Raw genomic sequence first — 21,654 nt, 5'->3', positions numbered from 1 at the left:
GGAGGGCAGTGTCACTGGTCCTCATATGTGGGATCCGAACCGGGGCCCTCTGGCATCCCAAGCGAGTTCTTAACCATCGCGCCACTCGGCCGGCCAGCAGCTGTATATTAAGGACTAAGCCGCTGAGTGAAAGGGATGCAGGCATTGGGTGCTGGTGGGGGATGTGGTCTGAGCAGTTCCTGTGAGAGGACACCTTTGCTAATGGGTAAGAGGGACCCTAACTACACACATACATCCCTTCCGGGCACATCTCTTTACCTTTTAAAGAAGAAATAGAACAAGACTTCAAAGATCTCATGGGGTGGATGTTTCTGATTTGGATTTGGAGGGAGGGAGGCGGGCGGGCTGAGCTACGCTTTCCTGCAAGGCCCAGTCAGCAGCAGTGAGGGAGCTGGGCCGTGAGACCTCAGGGTTGGAAGGAGAGAGGTGGTGCGCTCTGGTCCGCGCCCAGCACACCCCTCCATTTCCTGTATTGCATCCCTGCCACCAACATCAGCTTGAATTCCTTCAGTGATGACGAACTCACTACCACCCATAGTCATCGGCCCCTTTCTGGGAAGCCCTCAAGTGTCACACTGAGACCAAACCTGTGTCCCTTAGGGCCTGCGTTTTGCCTTCATGTGCCATGTAAGACATGTTTATTCCCTGTTCCACCAAAATCAATCATTCACTCACCCATCCGTCTACTTGACAAGCATCTTGCTGAGCTCCTTTTACACACCGGAGCCTGCCACGTGCTGGGAATACAGAGCTAATGAGGATGTGATTTCTGCTTTCCCGAAGCTTGTTTTAGAGCAGAAAGGTATATTCAGGGGGCTGTTGAGGAACAATATACAGAGGTGTGACATGATGTTCTAAGTCACACACCTAGTAATTGGGCTAAAGCACACATTTAATTTAATCTAACACTGCATGAGGTTTTAGCAATGCTATTTCTTCGTATTGAGCTTTGAGCCAATAGAATTCCTGGAGTTTTGTTGCTGTTCTGGCAAATTACTGCTAAATTGGAATGTTTCGTTCCGGTGCCTTTAGCACTGAGAACAGGGACCTATCAGGGCCAAGTGGGAAGGGGGTAGGACATCTTCGAGGATGGTCCTGGTTGCCGTCCTGATGCCTGAGCCACCTTGAATAAGCACTTGCCCTCTCTGAGCCTCCCCTAACGCCCCCCTTAATGAACTGAGCACATTGGACTGGGTGATAGTGGGTCACAGTCCTTTCCAGCCCTGCGAGTCTCCCCAACAGTCCCCTTGTGAGCCTCAGGCCTGTTAGGACAGGGTTGTATCCTTGGTTGAGAGATGGCACCTGGGCAGCTCTGTCTCCTCTGCTCGCCTGCTGGGACCGGGCAGGCCCTCGGAGAATACTGCATATCCTGCTCACAATGGGGAAGTGGAGAGGGACAGCAGGAGGGCTGGGAGAGCAGGGAGTAGGACACAGGCCTGCCTCAGCGCTGGGGTATTGAAAGGCAGCTTCTGTTGAAACCCACCCTCTACCCCAGGTACTCAGGGTGCAACCTGAGCTCTGATCTGAGTTCTAATTTCTCAACTATCACTCCTTACAGTGATAGAATATGCAGGACCATTCTGCTGCTGAAGGTGAAAGTGAAAGGCCTTTTCCTCCCTCTCCCTCTCCCTTCCTCTCTCCCTCCCTCCTTTCCTTTTTCTTCAGCATAGGAGCTACCAGGTCCCTTGAATCTGCCTTGCTGCCATTCTGGTTTTTAGGGAGGAGGGTGGGACCTTGTCTTATGGGGAATGGAGGTGCCATGTTTCCAGGAGGTTGAAGGAAATGTGCTTGGAAACTGTATCAGATAAGAAGGTGTGTGGCTGCATGTAACAGAAACCTAGCCCCAGTGGCTTAGCCAAATTGAGGTTTATCTTTCTCAAGTGGTAAGACATCTAGAGGTGGGCGCTCAGGGCTGGTGCGCTGCTGAAGGAAGTCATTGAGAACCCAGGCCCCGTCTGGCCTATGGGAAAAGCCTGTGGCTTCTGTCCTAATGGTGGCAAGATGGCTACTCCACCTCCAGGCATCACATCTGCATTCTAGGCAGGAGGGAGGGGAGATGGAAAGAGTAAAAGGTGCAAAAGTGTATGAGGAATGCAGGCCTCCCCGCTTTGTTTTCAGGAAAGCAATAACTTCTAGAAGCTCTATCCAGTAGGCCTCAGGTTATGTCTCACTAGCCACATTGAGTCTTGTGACCTCGGCCATTTGCAAGAGAGTCCACGTTGTTATATATTTTGAATGGGGCACATGTGCTGCTCTGAACAAAATCCAGATCTTGTCATAACAGAGAAATAGAGAGGGGATATTGGGTAGACAAACAGCAGCATCTGCCACATCACCGCTCTAGGTGGGGCCAATTTGCAGCTTTCCTTTCTCTCTGTCCTTGAGGACACACTTGGCACATAATCACATTTCTGCAAAGCCCCAAGTCTAACTCCAAGTCATCATACAAGTAGCCAGAGTTTGCTGAAGGAGTTTGAAGGAGGTGGAAGAGGCGGTTACAAAACATAGCGAAAGCTCCAAAAACCCTGTTTACACATCTCCCATTCTTCCCAGTTCCCGTCCCTGTTCTAAAGGGCTTGCTCTTTTCTAACATCCTGCTGCTCTGTGTCGCCAGCCATGCTCACGTCCACCTTCTCCACTGTCATCCAAAATTTCCTCCACTTATGTCCCCAACTCAGCAAAACAGAAGGTGGTGGCCAGCCTCCCATATTCAGCCAGCATCCCTCTGGCAGCCCCCAGAAAGCCTTCCAACTCAGCACGCCACGCTCTGAACACGAGTCTTAGTACATCCCTGAGAGGGGGTAGTTCTGGAGGGAGGTGATGGTGCTGCTCAGTGATGTTAAAAAAAGAAAAAAAAGGAAAAGTTAAGAAGCTTGACCAAAAGCCTGATTTTCTGGGGACTCTTGGAAGACCCCTTCCTCATCCCTGCCACAGGGTCTGAGGAGGGGCCTGGGTCAGCCACTGCTCCTGAGAGCTGGAGCAGACGAGTCCAATAAGCACATTGCTAAGATGCCCCAGCCCTGTGCCAGCTGGCCTCAAAGGGAGTGTGCCCAGCTCCTCCCAGTGGGCAGCAAACAACCCTCCAGGCAACTCCCAGTCCAGACGGGAGAGGAAGCAAAGACGCTAACCTCTGAGAGCCAGCCAGGCCCCAGCTGCTCCCTCACTGGGGGTGGAATTACTCATCTAATCCCATGTATTACTCATATTACAGTGTGTCCGACATGGTGTCAAGCACATAGATACATCATCTCAGTCGATCCTCAAGACTCCCCCCCACCCCCGAAAGGTGGCCATTACTATAAATATGATTCCCATTTCACAGAGAAGGAAACTGAGGCTCAGAGAGGTTAGGCATGTGTCCCAAAGCAGACACCTGCTAAGTGGAGAAACCAAAATTCAAAGCCAGCCTGTCCGACTCCAGAGCTCTCATTCTAGCCCCCCAGCCTCTGGCCTCAGTTAGAATGTCAGTGGAGCCCCTTCTTTTTCTCAGCATTGATTCCATGGAAAGTGTGCCCTTTTCTGTTCCCCATATTGGCAGCTCTGCCTTTCCACATGCTTTCAAGCTGTCTTCTCTTATCCTTCCCACCCTCCTCCCCTCCAACACAGGCCACCGGGACCCTCAAAGCGCTCAGACACGGGAGGAAGGAAGTTTGCAGGAAGGAAATTAACTGCAGAGGCCACAGAGCAGGGTTCCAGCCCCAGCTCTGTCCCCTACAAGCTAAAATTCCCTTAACATCCCAAGCCTCAGCTTTCTCCTCTAACGGGAACGCTGATGGTTCCTACAGCTCCTACAGGGTTGATGTGAAGGTTAAACAAGGTGCCGTAAGGCAGAGACCCAGAGTCAGTTCATCACAAATACGATTTTTCTTCTTTCCCCCCGTCAGTTCCCTCGGGAAAGCCTCTTTATTACATCCTCAAACCCAGAGAATTCTACCAATGAGCCTGCTGAAAGGAGTGTTTGGGGTGTGATGGTAACATAAGGGCACAGGTCCCTCCTCCGGGTGAGCTTCTCACAGCTGCTAAGCTCACACAGAGACTCAGAGGGCCATGACATTTGGGTCGGGACCTAGAGAAGAGGTCATAACGTGTCAGCTTCAGCCCACAAAACAAATCTCGTTTGGCACCACCATTTAGCTCTTGTAGTGCTTGTTTGTTTAAGTGAAAATTATTTGTCAATATGTATAAAAATCAACAAATTTCCCATAAAATCCAGATTTGGGAATTCCTTTCGGGCAACTAGGAATTCTTTTCGAATGCCAGGCCCGCAGGCTTTTACGTGACACCTGGAAACTGCCCACTTTGGGTGGGTGGGTGGGGTGTACCCCTCAAGTGGGCCGCAGTCCCCATTGCTCGCTCTCATTCCATCGCTCACTCTCCTCGCCTGGCCCAGAGCCTTTCCTGTGGGTTGTAACCTGTTGGCATCTTCATTTCAGAACCTGACAGAAAATGACATCCAGAAGTTTCCTAAGCTCCGGGTGCCGTAAGTACCCCTCTCTGAGTCTTTGGGTGGTTTGGGGAACAGGGGTTAGAGTGGGGAGCAGTGCAGGGGGAGCTGAGTCGGTTATCTATCGCTGCTGGTTTGAACTAGGAAAGTGAGCAGAAAGGGCAGAAGCTAGACCGGAGCGCGGGGAAGAGAACCCGCAGCGCAACAGGAGCTGGGCAGAGGGAGTGCCGGGTCCAGCCCAGCCGGCATCTCGGCTGCTCTTGCCAAAGACAAGCCCGACTCTGGACCACGTTTTCGTTTCCTCTCTCCCGAGCGGGGTGGCTCAGGCCTGTGGAAATAGCACCAGAGTCGAGGGACGCGAGGTTTCATCATGGCGTCATCACTGACTCAGTGATTGCTTAAGGTTTATGGACTTCGGTTTCGACCGCAGTAAAATGAGAGGGTTGGACCATGTGAAGGGTGGTGAGTAACATCATCCTGTCTGTCACGACTGACTGCGTGGGAATGGCTGTCAGGGGCACTGGATCCTAAGTATCCTAAGAAGTACCTAAGGAAAAGGGGGGCACAGGACCCATTACTGACGTCTGACATGGGTGCTAAAGTGGGTAGTTGCAGCGTGCACATCATCCCGTGTGTTTTCGAATCTTCTAGTAAAGGTCTCACACACTCAAATGCTTACAGGAGCCAGACAGGTGAGACAAATGTGTCAAATGGGCCAGGCTGAACAACACAAAGCTCTTTCGATTTCTCTTTTGTTTTACCACCTTTGAATGAAACGTGGGTCTGGATAAATATTACCCCACAATAAGAAAAATAACAGCATGGTGATGCTGATGAGAGAAGTAATCACCACACAGCCTCGCTGGTGGAGCAGCCTAGGGAGTGGTGGAGACTGCGGCAAATCAGAATCCTACCCTCCATCCCCAGAGCAGCAGCCACTCAGCTCCAGTCCGTGTGAACCCAGTGATGCCCAATCTTTGAATTTGCCAAAAGTAGCTAGAAATACTGGTTTTATGTGACATAGCTCCATTTTTAAATGTTGGCTCCAATGGTTTAAAATAACTGTGTAAGCCTAAGTAAGCATATCTGTGGGCCAGATTTAGTCTGGGGGCCGCCAGTTTTGCAACCTGTACTCTGGGCCTTCTCTGAGGTCCTCTGTCTTGCTGTAAGGGTCTCTGAGCTCATAATAATACAAGGGAAGTAGGCCAGTGGAGGGAGAGGTTGGGAGGTCTCAGGAGTAGGTAGGAACTGCTAGAGTTAAGGAAAATATGACTGTCACGTTTCCCTCGCCTGGAAGGGTGAAGGAAAAGAAAGAGATCAGGCTTTGCCTTTGGTGCTGCCTATCTCCAGGGGCAAGTGTTGTTGAAGAATGATTATTCTTCCTAAGGGTTTTTTCTAACCGCATATGGCTATTTAAATTTAAATTAAACAAAAAATGCAGTTTGTCAGACACTAGCCCCATAGAGCTGGTGACTACCATATTGGGGAATGTAGACAGAATATGTCCGTGTTTGCAGAAACATTATGCTCTAGAAAAAAAGACCGCAGTTCTATGTAAAGGAGGGGACTTAACGCACAGAGGTCAAAGCCTGCAGACACATTAAGTTTGGCCCCCACCGTGTTTTAAAATCAAGGAATATTCCACAAAATCCAGTTCCTCTCGAAACAAATGGGATATTTGGTAATCCAGGGCTCATTTTATATTTTATAACAATCAGCTACACGATTGTCTATTGGCCTGTGTAGATGGGGTTTCTGCTCCCCAGTTTACTGTGGTCCCCACCACTCCCTAAGGGATTGTCCCAAGGTGCTTCAATCATGTTTAACATATGAATGGAGACTTTGGCTTTCTGACAAACAAGAAGTAATGAGACCAGGTTTCCTCTCCTGCCTGAAATAACCAAAATAACCAGGTAAACTATGTGCGCCAGCTGTTTCCAAGGCATTGGACATCAGACAATGAGAGATGGGAAACAAATGCAGTGATCCCCGTGATTGCTCACTGCTTTGAGAGTCTCCAGGCCATGGCCCAGAAGGCAGGGAACACAGGTGGAGTCTGGTGAACTCCTCGAGTTGAGGAGGAGAGAGAGCTGAGAGTCAGGAAGTCTAGAGTTCACTGAATGGGTATCAGAAGAGGAAGAATTGCCCTGAGAAAATGGTTCTGGAGAACTTCGGTAGAGTACTGACCAGTGCACGTGCGTAAGGAGATTACTTGAAAAGAACCAGTCAACATTAGAGGTAAGAGCAGCCTGCCCCAGGGCTGGAAACCATGCCTGTTTCTATCACCCAGATTGGAAATGTCCAGATTCATAGTCATTGGGTAGAGTGCACAGAAAGACCTTGCCTTAGTCGTGGGGAATACTTAGCTCATGTCTAAAAACTGACTGGCCCTCCCTAGGGAATCTTAAGAGCAATACTGAAAAAAGAAAAAAAAAATCAAACTGATTCAAGTAACTTAACTACTTTCCCAAACAAAGCTCAGAAACATTTATAGGAATGCAAAAATGTCCATCACCGAGCAAAGTAAAATTCACAACGTCAAGCATCTAATCAGATTAATAGTCATACAAATAAGCAGAAAAATAGGGCTTATAACGAGGAGACAAACCAATCTGCATCAAAACTGACCCATAACTGCCACAGATATTGGAATTAGCAGACAAGGGCGAAGTAACTGTGGTCCATATGTTCAGAAAGTTAAGTTGAGGCATGAGAAATACAAAGGGACCCCAATCGAACTTCCAAAGATAAAAACTATGATGTCTGGGTTGAGAAGTGCACTGCTTGGGGGTAATAGCAGATTAGACATTGCAAACTAACATATTAGTAAACATGAAGATACGGCACTAGACACTATCCAAAATGAAACGCAGAGAAGAAAGAACGAACGTATAATAATGAAAAGAACACCAGGGAACTGAAGGGAACTTCAAGAGGCCCCGTATATGTGTAGCTAAAGTCTAAAGGAGAGGAAAGTGTGTGGAGGGAGCCTACGTTCAAGGGCCAGTAGGAGAGTCAGAGGAAATAATGAGGAAATATTAAAATGCACTGGAGAAAGGTTAGCTATTCTTATTATTTTATGCAAAACCCCAAGGAGCACAATTTCTAATTTTTACTCAACATTCTGTCCTGCTAAGGGGGGAAGGGTTACAGGATAGAAAGGCATGGGCTTTGGAGCAGGGGCGATCCAGGTGGTAAAGCTCCTACCAGCTGGGGGACGTGGGGTCAGTCACTTCAACACTCTGAGCCTCAGTTTCCTCATCTATAGAGGGGTAAGAGCTAACTCTTGGGGGGGTTGGATTTTCAAGGAGGCAGCCCACATAAGTTTTCTGGTGCCGTCCCTTGATGCATATCGATAGTCAATACTTACTCATTCCAACCCCTTGTACATAGGTTCATTTGCTGTGCTCATTACCCTAAGGGCCCATGAAGAAGAAATTGTATTTATGTAGAGCAGACCAAAACTAGATTACACTCCTCTGAATATTCCTATTCCCTTCTTCCAAGATTAAAAAAATCGATATTAAATAGGTTTTGTCAGAAGGCAGATGCTGGTGAGGAAGGCTTTCTCTGTCTGCAGATGGAGTCGGTCTCTAAGCACATAGCTTCTCCCAGAGACACCCCAAATTATGTAATGGGGACGGTTTTGAAATAGGAAAATGGAGCCCCGTTTTAGAAGACCTAGCTCAATACCCATGGCATAGCTGAGCGGGAGCTGCTTAAATCAGTAGAGAATATGTTAAAGTCTGCTGATGCCCACTTGGAGTTTATTTTAAAAAGCATATTATAAGTTTTGTATTTAAATCCATAGGGAGAGCTAATGCCTTGCCTAAGGTCACAGAGTGGGCTCTGCCATTAGACTGGCAAGGACCCGCTCTCTGTGCTTCTAATATCACTGGGTGAGGCCTTTACTGAGAAGTCAAAGACTGGTTCGCATCATGCACTACGCTGGGGAAGCAACGGGGCTGGAATCCAGATCATGGCAGGACTCCACCTTGTTGCAATGGCCTGACTTCCTGTTGGAAGGTTCAGCCCCTCTTCTGGGGCCAGTTCATCCCTAAAAACCAGGTAAAGCAGAGAAAACGATGCCTACCAGCCGCCTAGCCCCCTCTGCCTCTCTCCCTGGTATGAGCGAGGCCTGAGGTTTGAGGAGAGGAGGGGGAAGGAGTCATCTCCAGCTGCTCACTGTTACTTGGTCCTATGGGGCTGTGGGCGTGGGGGACAACTTGAAAGGTTTGCACGTAGAGGTAGCAACCGCCTCCCTTTCCTGTCCACCAGCACAGCAGCCCTGTCTACTCACTCCCCAGCACGGTCTCAGATGGCTGGGAGGATGTTCTCTGAGGCCCCCCCAAAGCGGGAGGACCCTGGGAGCCCATGTTTTGCCGCAAGCCAGACCGGCAGGCCCTGCTCTGCTCTCTCTCAGCTCTTTGCTGCGCCTCTGTCTGGGCCTGTGGTTTGGCATTTCCTTCCTTAGCCAGTTAGAGACCCAGCAGCCTCCAGCCTGGCTGCTAAAGATACTGGTAAGAAAACACCACAGAGAGTAGGAGGTCCTTTCAGGATCAAAGCATCTCTGTGAGCCAGTCAGAGCCCAGCTTGGGGGGCGTTGAGGTGCGATCCAGCCCCACCTTCCTTCTCCAGGTCATCGCTGAAATGTCTTGTCATCTCAGCACTGAGGCCTGCTCGTTTTCAATTGCAGCCGCACCCCTCCCATGCACCCCGTCCTCCCTCACCCAGCTCCCACCACCACTGCGTCTTTATCTTCACAGTTCTTACCTAGAATTTCACTTCTTTAAATGTTCATTGTTATTGTCTGTCTCTCTTCACTAGCATGTAAGCTCTTTGAGAGCAGGGGTGTTTGTTACGTTTACTGAGGCACCCTGAGCACCCAGCAGAGTCCCTGGCACTTGAAGGAACTGCACATTGTTGAATGAAAGGGGGCGTGGAAAGGGAGTGGTTGCTGCAGCCACCACCTCCAGACCTGGCCAGGATGCAGGACACTATCGGGGCTCCCCTCTTCCATCCTGCATGTCAGGGGTGGGAGAGAGGGACTCCCCCAAACAATCACCTCTTAAAAGAAACCAAAGAACCTTGACCCAGGTGTTCTGGCTGTGTGGTCAGGCGGTCCCTGGGAAGCCCCACTGTGTTTTAAAGCATCTACCAGCTCCGGGCAGTCAGTGAAGTATAACATTTCAACAATGACACAATGACAGAGGATTAAACATTACCCTCTCTCCTTCTCTGTCCTCTTAAATCCTCATGGTGTGTATCACAATTAATTTATCCTGTCATTCTAATGAGGTAGGAGGCCTCTGATCAGTAGCTCCCTGAAAGCTTGGAGCAGTGGAGGGTTTGGGGGTCCGCCTGGGGGGAACATGAGGGAAGTAAAAAGTTGTGGATGCTAAGGACTGTCTTTGCAAATTTGGGAATTTTGTTTTAGGCCAAAGTTGTTACCTTGAGATGGTTACTTAATAGAAATGCAGACCCTGGGCCGTTTTCAGATGGGCCACAGGCTCAATAGAGTTCACTCCCAGGGAGCTCGCAGTGTAAAGGGCATGAACACAGGACAGGCTCTTCTGAAAGTGTGCTGCCCCGAAATTAGGGAGCCTGGCTTCTGGGGCTGTATGTGTTATGGGGAAAGGGATGGCCTGTGTCACTAACCCCCAGGTGGGCCTGTCCCTTTTGTCTGGGCCTCTGCGGCCTCATCTGTAAAATGATGTTAGACCAGACCATCTCCGAGGCTCTTCTCAGCTACCCCAAATCTTCAGGAAACACTGAGCCTGTTTACTCCCTTGGTCTCAGCAGTGGGTGCTGAGGGAGGCTGGAGTCTCATGTCCTGAAGGTTCGAGAGACACCATGGAATGGATGCTGATTGCTAGGGTGGCTTGTGGTGCAGTCCTGGCGAAGGCCCTCCCTGCCCTGGGGCTTGGGGACTTGCTAGTTCAGAGCACCCAGGAACTAGAAGTATCAGCAAGGGTCCTGGCCAAGGTTGGCCTCAGGGCATGGGAGATGGAGGGAGTCTCCCACTCTGCAGGCTGTGCCTTAATTGGGAATACTTTCTACATTTCCGTAAGAACCCACATCACCCAGGAGGAGGCAGGGAGGGGAGAATGGAAGGAGATACAGGTCAAAGGACAGCCCCTCGAGCTCTTGTCAAAAGAGCTGTGTTACCAGCAACTGATTCCTCCAGGTCTCAGAGGTGACTTGAGGATTCTTGGAAGCCAGACTTCACCCACAAGAACGCCAAAGCAAGTCAGGACACCTCAGCTCTGGGAGTACTGACACAATAAAACACACAGTGGTCGTGTCCAGGTCATAGGGCTGCAGGATTTTGGAGACAGGGAAACTGGGTGTGAGCTGACAAGTCTTCACGGAGGCGCTCTGAGCTAGACCGAGGATGCTGAGCCTGACACAGAGGGTTTCCTGGGCAGGAGCACGGGTTGGCAGGGAGATGAAGGTGACGAGTCCCGGGAGGAAGTGAAGAGCAGAGGGCCCACTGAGGGGACCGCTGGAGGCCAGAGGAGGAGGCCAGCCCAGGTGCCTGAAGTCAAACAAATCAAGGCATTTCGGGCCTCTGTGGGAAGCCTGGGGCAGGGAGAGATGATGGTTTTGTTACTTCCTCTGTCTCTTTATCTTGTAGGATTCTCAGTAAGTTAAGTCAAGAAATCAACAAGAATGAAGAGAGGAGAAGCATTTTTGCACGCAAGTGAGTGGGCCCAGTGTCGCTGAAGTGAAACAGAGAATTTTCAAACCCAAGTTGAACCTTAAATGGGAGGCACAGAGCTGGTTTTGCCCAGTTTTGATCTGTGTTCCTTCAGTCCCTGGGTATGGAAGCTGGTGACCAGGAGGGGAGGGCGTTCCCTCTCCTGACCCAGCACCCTGCCCCTGGGTCTGGGGTGTCAAGGAAACTTCCCCTAGAAAGTCAGGCAGTCACGAGCTCCCAAGTGCACCAATGTGGCCTTAGCGGTTTCTAGAATTTGGAGGCAGCTTGGCCCTGGTTATCAAGCAACAAGGGCACCAGTCCTGGGTAGTAAGATATGCTCTCCATCGGGGGGATCCTCTTGCAGGGCTGGGTTGAGGACAGAGGGAGACCCCCCCCCTCTTTAATCATCAGGACCATTCATGCAATGCCATTTGCCTTTGCAGACACCAAGTCCAGCGGTTTCCTGAAGAAACAGGTAAAGGTCTCAGGGAGTGAGAGTGATAGCTTTAGGAGGTGACAGGTACTTTGGTTCTGTTTGTTGGTTCCTAGGGCTCCTTGAGTGGCATGCAGGTAACCTTTTCATTTGCCTGTCAGCCATTTCTTATCTGGAAAAGGGTCCGGGTCCGGATTGAGGGGAGGAGGTATGTCATTATGCAGGACACCTGGCTTATGGCACCTGCTTAGCTGGGACCCTCTGCAGAGACACAATGAGGAACTCTGCCGGCGGGAGGGAGCATGGAAGGACCCAGACTTTGGCTCAGCACCTGAATGGAGCCAGCCCCATGCTTCTCAATCTTTAAAGCAGTGTTTCAACTGTTATAGTGCACATAATTTAAAGCACTCTCAGATGACTTTTATGAACATGAAAGGTTGAGACTCACTGCTGCCATCTAGTACAAGCCACTCAGCTAGACATTCTAGCACTGATACTAACTTGTTCCCCACCAGGGATGCTACGCAGAAGGTGGGGTGCAGGCCTGGGACGGGGCGGTGGTGTGGGACAGCATCAGATGCGAGAGCTGCTTTGCCTTCCTTTTCTAGTGGCTTCTGTGGTGCTGATGGTCGTGTTGTCTTCTTCCACAGAAAGCCACGAGGAAGACAACGGGGGCTGGTCGTCCTTTGTGAGTATGGGGTGCCGTCTTTCCAGCGTGCCTTTCTAGTAAGGAACCAGCACAATGCCAAAAGGAGCCAGGCCCCTGGCACGGTGCCTGTCCACCCCATCCAGGGCTCAGAAAACGTGTCCTGGGGAGTTTGCGAGTGCTCCTTCAGTCCCCGTAAGACAGTAGTTATCTCCTGCTTTGCCATCCACACGGTCTGTGTCTCATCTGCTCACCTCTGCTGCTGTAGCACAAAAGCAGCCACAGGTGATACCTAAATGAAGGGGCTTGGCTGTGTGCCAAGCAGCCTTCTCTTATAAGCACAGACGGTGGCCGGAGCTGGCCCGTGGGCTATAGTTTGCAGACCTCACTGTCACCCACCATTACCACTCACATCAGGCAGGGCCTTTCCCCAGCCCCTTCTCACACTAAAGCAGCTTCAAAGTAGCTCTTCTTGTTTAAGTCCCCACTGGTGACACCGAGGGAAAGGGATTTCAGAATCAACCAGTAAATATAAACTAACCTCAGGGAAGGTCCCTTCCACTTGGGTTTTGCATTTTGGAGGTCACAGTGAGCCCTTTGGGAGTCTGGTGCGCTCTGCACTTCCTCTTCCCATCAGGCCACATATACAGTCACAGTGCGTGAAGATAGACTCAGGCTGTCTAGTGGATCGGAGCCCAATCTGTTCATTCTGTGATGAAGCAGCTGCGCCCCCGGGAGAGCATCTTGTTAGAGCCACACCAGCCAGTCGGAAGCAGGCCTGGGACCAGTGGCCCAGCCCTCAGTCCAGGGGTCTTTCTGGGGAGCAGCTGCCTCTAGTGCCTTTAGAAAGCAGGCACTAAACATCCCTTATCCTATTGGGATTCTGGTAAAAGGAAGCATTGCATTTGAAAAATAGACCAGCGAAGTCTGTACTTTGTCTGATCACACAGAAATAGGACAGATTTATTTTGTACAAAAGAGAAAATAGACCAGAGTTTCCTCCTAAGCGTTTACATATTCACACAGAAGCTCCATCTTTGTCACTGCTTGCCATGTAGTCCCTCCTGTGCAGGGGCTCAGCCTGAAACTGGTCTCCTCAATCCTCTCTGTAAGCAGGGCTTTCCGCTAGCTGCCGGCTACAAAACTCGGGGCTTCCAAACGAGCCCAGCACGGCACAGGACACTCTGGAAAAAAACCCAATCCTGGGGGTAGTTTGGATAATACATACACATGGCAGAATATGATTAGGAACAAAAACACGCATAAATTTAGGAGCCAAATCACTGGGAGAAATAATCCTTCTAGAAGCGGAGTGGGAAAGTCTATTGTTGAGAAAGGCTTATGGGTTAAAGGCCTGGAGGGAAGTCCGGAGCCATGCATGGCCCTGGGGTGGGCAGGCTGAGAGAATCCAGCGTTTCCCCTGTCAGACTAGGGGGCAGTCAGAACCAATGAGGCCATTGTCCTGAAGTCCTCTTTGTCACAGGTTCCATCCCCTGCTCTTAAGTTATAGACACACTGATGGCCAAACCAGTTCTTTTCAGAGTTCAGGAAGACATGCAAACCCTCACTTTGCCTTCTAATATATATTTTTAAAAAATATTTCTCAAGTCAAAAATTAACACAGGAGTCTTTCAATTGAACAGCTAAGGCAGTCTTCCTTAAGCCACCTCGCAAAGCTCTCAGGGTTTCTAGATTATCGCTACGTATGTTTCTTCTCCAAGTTGCAACCTCCCGCTGCCTCTTTCCACAATGCCTTTGACTTTAGAAAAATGCCCTGCGCTCATTTACTGCCCACTTGACTTTGGCATAAGAGTGATAAGCCGCTTCGCAGGGCAGCTGATGGCACCCCTCTGCTTGGGAAATCATTACTGTCCACTTTCATGGCATGCTTCCAAAGCAATCACCCAGCCCCTAGGACTTACTTTCCTGAGACCCACCAAGAAGCAAACATGAAATACAATAAAATATTTTAAATTTGGAAAGAGAGTCTCTCCAAGAGGGCAGCTTCAAATTCAGGGTCAGCAGTCATGAGTAATGAACTGTTGTTTCGATGCACTCAATCCTCAGCAGAAAAATGAAGAGCAGAGCTGTGACTGCTGCGCTCAGACACAACTTCATTTGCCTTCCTGTTAACAGGCTTGGCTATCTGGCTTCCCATTAGCATGGCCTTCAGCTCTGTACTGGGTTACAATGACAAGACATCTTTTGAGCACAGGGACACTAAGAACAGAACTGACAATGAACTTGGAGCATCACAAATGCTCCAGACATTTAGTCTTCCTGTAGGTGATGCCTGCAGTAAAAAACATGTTTCCTCAAAACGGAGCCAGGTCTCCCGCCCCTTTCTTCTAGCATCTTCTTCATTTCTTCTGCTTTTCTCTGTTGTGCAAAAAGGTGTAGAGGAGAATGCACTCGCCTAGTGGTCTGAAGGCTTGATGGGGGTCTCAAGTCTGTGACTTCGCTGGCCCTGTGATGGTGCACTCCCCGACCTCAGTGTCCTCATCTGGAAAATGGGAATAACCATCCCAGTGCTGCCTGCCCTGGGGCGAGTCCTGGCAGAGGAAGAGTAGACGCGGGTATGTTGAGTGCCAAGGAACCTCTACAAACTGCACTGTCCCTGTTGCTGTGTTGGCAGGAAGATGATGACTATGAAAGTCCCAACGACGATCAGGATGGGGAAGATGATAATGACTATGAGTCCCCCAACGAGGAGGAAGAGGCGCCTGTGGAAGACGACGCCGATTACGAGCCACCGCCCTCCAACGACGAGGAAGCCCTGCAGAACGCCATCCTGCCTGCCAAGCCGTTCTCCAACTCCAACTCCATGTACATTGGTAAGGGCCCTGGCAGCCCAGCCCCCAGCTCCCGCTTGTGCACGGGAGGCCGATGCCCACATAGCACAAAGCTTTGCATGCTGATGCCAGCTCAGCGACTTTAGGCAGGTGACTTCATTTTGCTGGGCCTCAATGTTCTCATCGGTGAAATGGGAGCATAATAACATAGACCACATAAGTTTGCTGTGAGGGTTACTAATATCACAGACAAATCATTGCCTGTGGTGGCTAATAATCAACAGTGAACTGCTGCTTGAGGGTATTGAAGAGGAATAACTCGTTTTGTGTGTTACTTAGGGACTTAAAAGTACTTTCTTATTCCTCCCCATCTTTTGGCCAATTCGTAGTTATGTGGCATGACGACCCGTGGAATAAAAATAACGATAATGAATGGGGTTTGACCATAACTTAAAAAAAAAAGTAAAACAGTATATGTATAAGATTTTCAGTGTCTCACTGTTCCATTCAGCCTATTTCTTCCTCATTCATTAATTCAACAAAAATGATTGAGTTCCTACTGTGAGTCAGGCATCAGTCTAAATGCTGAAATTTGAAATCATCAGGAAAGAAGACATAGCCGTTGTCTCATGGGGCTTACATTCTAGGAGTGGTGGTGACAGAAAATAAGCATATTCACACTTGTGTAATAGACTATCAAGGAGGAAGCTAGAAAGCTGATGATCAATATCACAAAAAAGTAATACCACTCATCCTTTAGCTGTATAATGCTTTGTAATTTGAAAGCCCTTTCACAAACAGTATGTCAACATCTCATTTTGTGTTTTTAAGCACCCTGTCTGATAAGGGCAACAATTCTCAAGCCTGTTTCATATACAGGGAGACTGAGGCCCAGAGAAGAAGTGGATAAATAAGTTATTGTATACCGCTTATGTGTCAGTTATGAAGATACAGAGTGAACAACGCAATCCTCATCCTAAAGAATTCTTAGTCCAGGGGATGAGGCAACGTCAAACAAATGAATCACAAAGTTATTTAATTAAACCATGATATATGCTCAGGAAGGCAAGTGCAGGAGAGGAGGCTAGGGTGTATGCCTAGTCTGGGATATTTATGCCTACGGATGGGATATTTAAAGTGAAGCTTGAAGGATGAGGAGGAGTTGGCTAAGTGAGGGTATGTATGGGAAGGGAAGAACATTCGAAGCAGCAGAAATGGCTGTGCAAAGGTCCTGAGGCTCGAAGCCACGTGGCATGTCAGAGGAGCTGAGAGATGGCCGGTGGGGGTGGAGCGGCCTGAGACCAGGCTTGTCCAAGTGCTGAGCCCCGTTCTTCATGGATGAGGGACGCCTCTCAATGGCTGGGACTAGGGTGAGGCAAGAGAGGCACCCAGGGCAAAACATGTGAGGAAACCAGCGCTCACGCACAGCCCTGGCCGGTCTTTCTCTGACATAGCAGTGGGATTGTCAACCTGGCCCAGGGACACATCTGTGCTGTTCTGTCCAAGGCAAGTCCTAGTAACCAGTTAAGAATCTATGATTTGGTAACAGGAGCTGGAGACCAGCTCTGCCCTTTAAGGGAAGAGATAAGCAAAAGGAGGAAGTGGGAAGGGGAGGAGAGCCCAGAGCGATTGTGAGGGGAAGGGCGGGGACCCAGAACAGGATCCTCATGAGCCACGAGTGCCAAGGTTCCCCTGCGCCTGTGTGTGTGTATGTTTCTGACACCCCTGCCCAGTTGTGGACAAATCCTTGCCACGGCCAGGGCTGGCGGTGGTGCTGGTGGGGGTGTGTGGGAACCAGGGCCCCTGCAGCCCGAGATGCAGAGCTGGGTGCAGGATCTGTTCCTAGGGAACCTTGAGTGTGGCTCACAGTCGCCTTGGCCTAGCATTTCTCCTTTCATTTGAATGCCCTTGTGTGTCCACAGACCGGCCCCTCTCCGGGAAAGCCCCACAGCAGCCGCCTGTGCCCCCCCAGAGACCGATGGCTGCCCTCCCTCCACCAACAGCTGGCCGGAGCCACGTGGTAGGCCTCCTCACTTTTTTGTGGTACTTTGTGTACTCTGCAAAAATTCCCTCTGCCAGAGGGAAAAGAAGACTACAAACAGTTCCATCTAATTCTAACCAGTAAGACAAGATTATACGTAGGCTGGGAAAATGCATACCCAAGTATTCACGGTGGGTTTTTCTTTTTTTTGGGGGGGGGCAGGTAGGTGAAATGCTAGTCATTTTTATTCATGTAATAATGCTTATCATCGGTATTTTCTTTTTACCATAAACAGCATAATCTATTTGTAGAATAAAAAGTCTCCCTCTGGTATGCTTTGTGCTATCATCTCCCACTTTTGAAATAAGTGAAAACTATAAAACACACTCCGAGAGGAAGGGCAAGTTAAGTCAGTGGCACCAACTGGTTGGTATTCCTTGGGTTGCAAGTCGCCTTCTTTCCTGCCACGAGACTTGCGCCACCTGCTGGCCAACGCCTGAAATTCCACAGACAAACGCCTTGAAACTGAGACAATGAATCGAGAGAGGAAGAGAGAGGCAGCAACCCCCTTTCCTCTCTCTTCAAGCGTGCGGTCCCAGGTCCTGTGGGTCGAATCAAGTACTCAGAGAGGCCCTGAGAAGTTCAAGTTAAGGAGTCAATAGCTGGAAATGTGTTTTCTTCATGAGGCCCCTGAGCGTTTTAGCAGCTGTGGCAAATGCGGAAGAACCAGGGCTAGTCGCGCGGAGGGGACATACCATCCTAACAGCTCACACTCCAGAGCACACCACAGCCAGGACCTCCCATCTCAGTATAATCGGCTCCCCGCTCCTTGTGAAGTTCTCTCCCAAAGGGGGCTCATGGAGCTGCATTTATCTACAAATGCAGCTTGCTTTTGAAATCTGAAGGCCTTCCCTCCACTCTTGAGATGCACAATTCACTCTTTCAATGAACAGATATTTACTGAGCAGCCACTGTGCACAGCAGTGTTTAGCTGCTGGGAATAGATCGTGAAGAAGACAAACGAGGCCTCTGCTGTCAGAAAGTTTCTATCTGGTTAGGGGGAGACAAATAATAAACAAGTAAACAAACGTATAAGCAAGATAATTTGAGTAGAAATGTGTCATTTGGGATACGGAAGACCCATTAATATGAGGATCGGTGGGGAGGTGACAGTGAGCCTGACAGTTGTGGCAAGAGCTGAGAAAAGAACCTTCCAGACAGAAGGAAACACAAGTACAGAGGCGCCAAAGAGGGCATGCGCTTGAGATTTTGTCAGACTAACAAGAAAACATTTACGGAGGAGCCCGGTGGGTGCTGGAGAGAGGCGTATGAGAAGGGGTTGCAGGGTAGGCAGGGGCCAGCTCAGGCAAGGCCATGGAAGTCACGGTCGGTTTTTGATGTGATAGGAGCTGTGCAAGGGCTTGGCAGGGGAATCCACTGTGGGTGAGAGAGGGCAGAACAGGGGGCTGAGAGAGCAGGCCACTGCTCAGGTGAGAAAAAGACAGGTATGTTTGTGGGTGGCACGTGGAGATGGAGCGAAGGGAACAGATTCAGACTCATTTGGGGAGATAAAGCCACCAGGACCTGCCGATGTGTTGGAAATACTTCCTAACATTTGGATTTTTTTTAAACAGCCACTGCCCCCACCCCAGCCCAACCATGAGGAACCTAGCAGAAGTCGAAACCACAAAACAGCAAAGCGTAAGAATGAGGGTTGCTCTGTCTTGCCCACCAGCCCACCCCTTCCCCCCCACCACGCTCTGCCAACCACTCTCTTCCTTTAATTGACGTCAGTTTTTTTTCCCTTCCAGTCCCTCCTCCTTCGATAGACAGAAGCACGAAACCCCCACTAGATCGTTCATTAGCTCCGTTTGACAGAGAGCCCTTCACACTAGGTTGGTATCATATTTGATGCATAATAATAATGGTCGACATTTATTGAATGCCTACTGTGTGCTTTTTACACTCACCATCTCATTTAACTAACACCTCAATACTATGAAGCGGGGACTATTAGGATCACGCTCATTTCACAGATGAGGAAACTGAGGCATGAAGTGGTAACTTGCTAAGATCCCACGTAGAGGCCCAATTCCATATCAGCCTGATGGAGCGCGCCTGCTCTTACTCATCCTTGCTGGGCCTGCTTCTCCACGTGGCCATCTGTGCACACACATCTCGGGTTCCCCTGAGGGTGATGCAGGAGGCATCATGGTGCAGAGGGAAGAAGCAGGCTGAGGGACATGAGGTTGGGGAGGCCAGTCGTCAGGCACCTTGGTCACTGCTCACTGACCACAGGGACCTCCCTTTTCCAGAGCTATCTCCTTATCTGTAAGGTGGATGTCCTGTAAGGAGAAAATGCTTTCTAAAATTCTAAGGTGCTAGTCAAATGGCGGGGTAGTTGTTTGTCGTAGCATGCAGTTGACCAAAATGCACAGTCCCTTTCTCCCAGAATGGACCCAGAGCATTCTCGGATTGCAGCTACCTCCACAATTCAATTCTAAAACTTCGCTACCATTTCTTGAGCACCTACTATGGGGCCAGTGCTTTACCTACCACAAATATCGTACCTACTTTATCTCTAACCCTCACACCGACCCAACAAAGGGGGTGTGTTATTATCCCACTTTGCAGATGATAAAACTGAGGCTCAGAGAGGTTGAATAATTTCCCCCAAACTTGTATTAACTAGGTACAGGATTTGAACCCATGTCTTCCTGACTTCGGAGTGGGTGCCCTTTCCCAACACATCATTCTGTAGTTGGAGACCTTGGGTTTTCCTTGCTGTGCACTAGGGAGTTGTGGGGAAGGTGCCCAAGCCTTGAGGGATCTGGAGCCAAGCACCCCAGCCCCGCCCCAGCCCTTCCTTAGCTGCGCTCTGAGCAAGGCATTAACCTTCCGTGGCCTCAATCTCCTCTTGTGTTAGCAAAATGACTTTCACTTCTTGGATTTGAGGCTGCTGCTGGCTGCTGTTTGCCTGAAAGGGCTCCATAGCTCTGCTGACTCATGCAAAGCTGCGTCAGCTATTTTCGTTTAGAAGGGTCCACTGCAGAGGGCCGTGCAAATGACACGAAAATGAAGACAGAGAGATTTGACTTCAGACTCCAGGCCTGCTTACTACTGTGAGGCAGAGCTCAGAAAAATGGAATACTGACATCCATCCAATCCTTCAGAGTTACCTTCTGAGCAAAATCTGCCCTATAAAAATTTTTTTAATACCAACTCCACCCTTGAATTACTCCCTTGTCTATGATGTTTTTAGAGAACTAACCACTTAACAATACTCAAACTCTTAACAGGAGACTCCTGATATGGCCAGAGAATATGGATAAGTCAGCAGGTTTTTTAAAGAGAAACTCTATTCAGGCTTAAAGATAAAAATTTAAGTTTTCTGGTTATTCCTCTAAAGTAGGGTTTCCACCCCAAACCAAAGTTTTATGAATAATAAACATTTTTTTTTATACCACTAAAACTCTTGCCCACTAGGCAGTGAGCTCTTCACAGTGGGACAAGATTCTTAGGACCTATCATGGGCCTGGTGTATATTTAGTCTTTAGAGAATAAATCATGTTGCGAAAATGCAACTCCAGGCATCTCATATCAACATTCACCTTAGGATGGTAACTGTGCAGGGGAGTGGGGGGCGGGGAGAAAGAGGAGCTATCACACGTGGATCACGTGCCTGATCCTGTGTATAAATTGTCACCTGATCCTTACAACAAACCTATGCAGTTGTAACCTATAATCCCCATTTTACAGGTGAGGAAATTGAGACTCAAAGACCTTAAATAACTTGTTCAAGGTCATACAGGATTTGCTTCTAGAACTGGTAGGATCCAATTAAGTAATACTTTTGTTGCATTGAAGACATAGGGCATATCGACTCTAGGGGACTTCAGACAGAGTCAACAATAACTTTGCAATGCAGGGTTCTCAGGTGTGGCTATCATTTATTCTGGGAGCCTGCACATTATCTGTTCCAAGAGAAAAATGAAAGAAGGGAGAGAGGAAGGGAGAGAGGGATGGAGGGAGGGAGGGAGAGAGAGGGAGAGAGAGAGAGAAAGCCAACAAAAACCAAAACAAAATGATTTGCAGCCCACCATCAGAATCTCCTGAAACCCTCTCCCCAAGTTAAAATTTTTTCCAGACAATAACTGTATAGCTGTAATACTTTATATAATATCAAAATGTGCCATAGGATTAGAGGAAAATTAGCCCCTTCATGGCACATGGGTTTATTTCAGATATAATAATAAACTTAGACTTTACAAAGAACCTCTTGACCAATGAAAGAGGGATAAAATCCCAAAAGACATTCAATCCTTTTTATCACCAGTTACATAAAACGTAGAAAAGAAGCACAGAATCCAGAATGCTGTTTGTGTGTACACAGTGCTGTGTGACCCTGGGCAAGTCACTTAATTTCTCTGAGCCTGTAAACTTAGTTGCTCTTGTGAGGGATCCTTCCAGGTCAACAGCCTATGATTCTTAAATGCTTTAACCCCATCAGCCCCACCCTCACCCTCCCCCCTCTCCCCCCCAAGGGACTTGGTTCATGGTTTCCATGAGCTTTGTTTTATTTTTTTTTGTTTTTTTTTTAAATTTATTTATTTATTGTTAGTTTCAGGTGTACAGAACAATGCAATAGTTACCCTTTT

The 21,654-nt window shown here is 48.9% G+C and overlaps 1 protein-coding gene across 1 annotated transcript in view; it reads left to right on the top strand.

The window, feature by feature from the left end:
* LCP2 (lymphocyte cytosolic protein 2) overlaps positions 1-21,654 on the top strand; it is a 52,119-nt gene that overhangs the window by 5,494 nt on the left and 24,971 nt on the right. The window contains exons 3-10 of the mRNA XM_019635980.1: positions 4,434-4,480; positions 11,082-11,147; positions 11,588-11,619; positions 12,228-12,265; positions 14,859-15,057; positions 16,938-17,035; positions 18,631-18,697; positions 18,808-18,891. Of these exons, the coding sequence (XP_019491525.1) occupies positions 4,434-4,480; positions 11,082-11,147; positions 11,588-11,619; positions 12,228-12,265; positions 14,859-15,057; positions 16,938-17,035; positions 18,631-18,697; positions 18,808-18,891 (631 nt within the window). The remainder of the gene's footprint in view (positions 1-4,433; positions 4,481-11,081; positions 11,148-11,587; positions 11,620-12,227; positions 12,266-14,858; positions 15,058-16,937; positions 17,036-18,630; positions 18,698-18,807; positions 18,892-21,654) is intronic.

This window comes from Hipposideros armiger, unplaced genomic scaffold (assembly GCF_001890085.2).
Source record: "Hipposideros armiger isolate ML-2016 unplaced genomic scaffold, ASM189008v1 scaffold_25, whole genome shotgun sequence".
In the NCBI taxonomy this organism is placed as follows: domain Eukaryota; kingdom Metazoa; phylum Chordata; class Mammalia; order Chiroptera; family Hipposideridae; genus Hipposideros; species Hipposideros armiger.
This window is presented reverse-complemented; position numbering and strand designations above follow the sequence as displayed.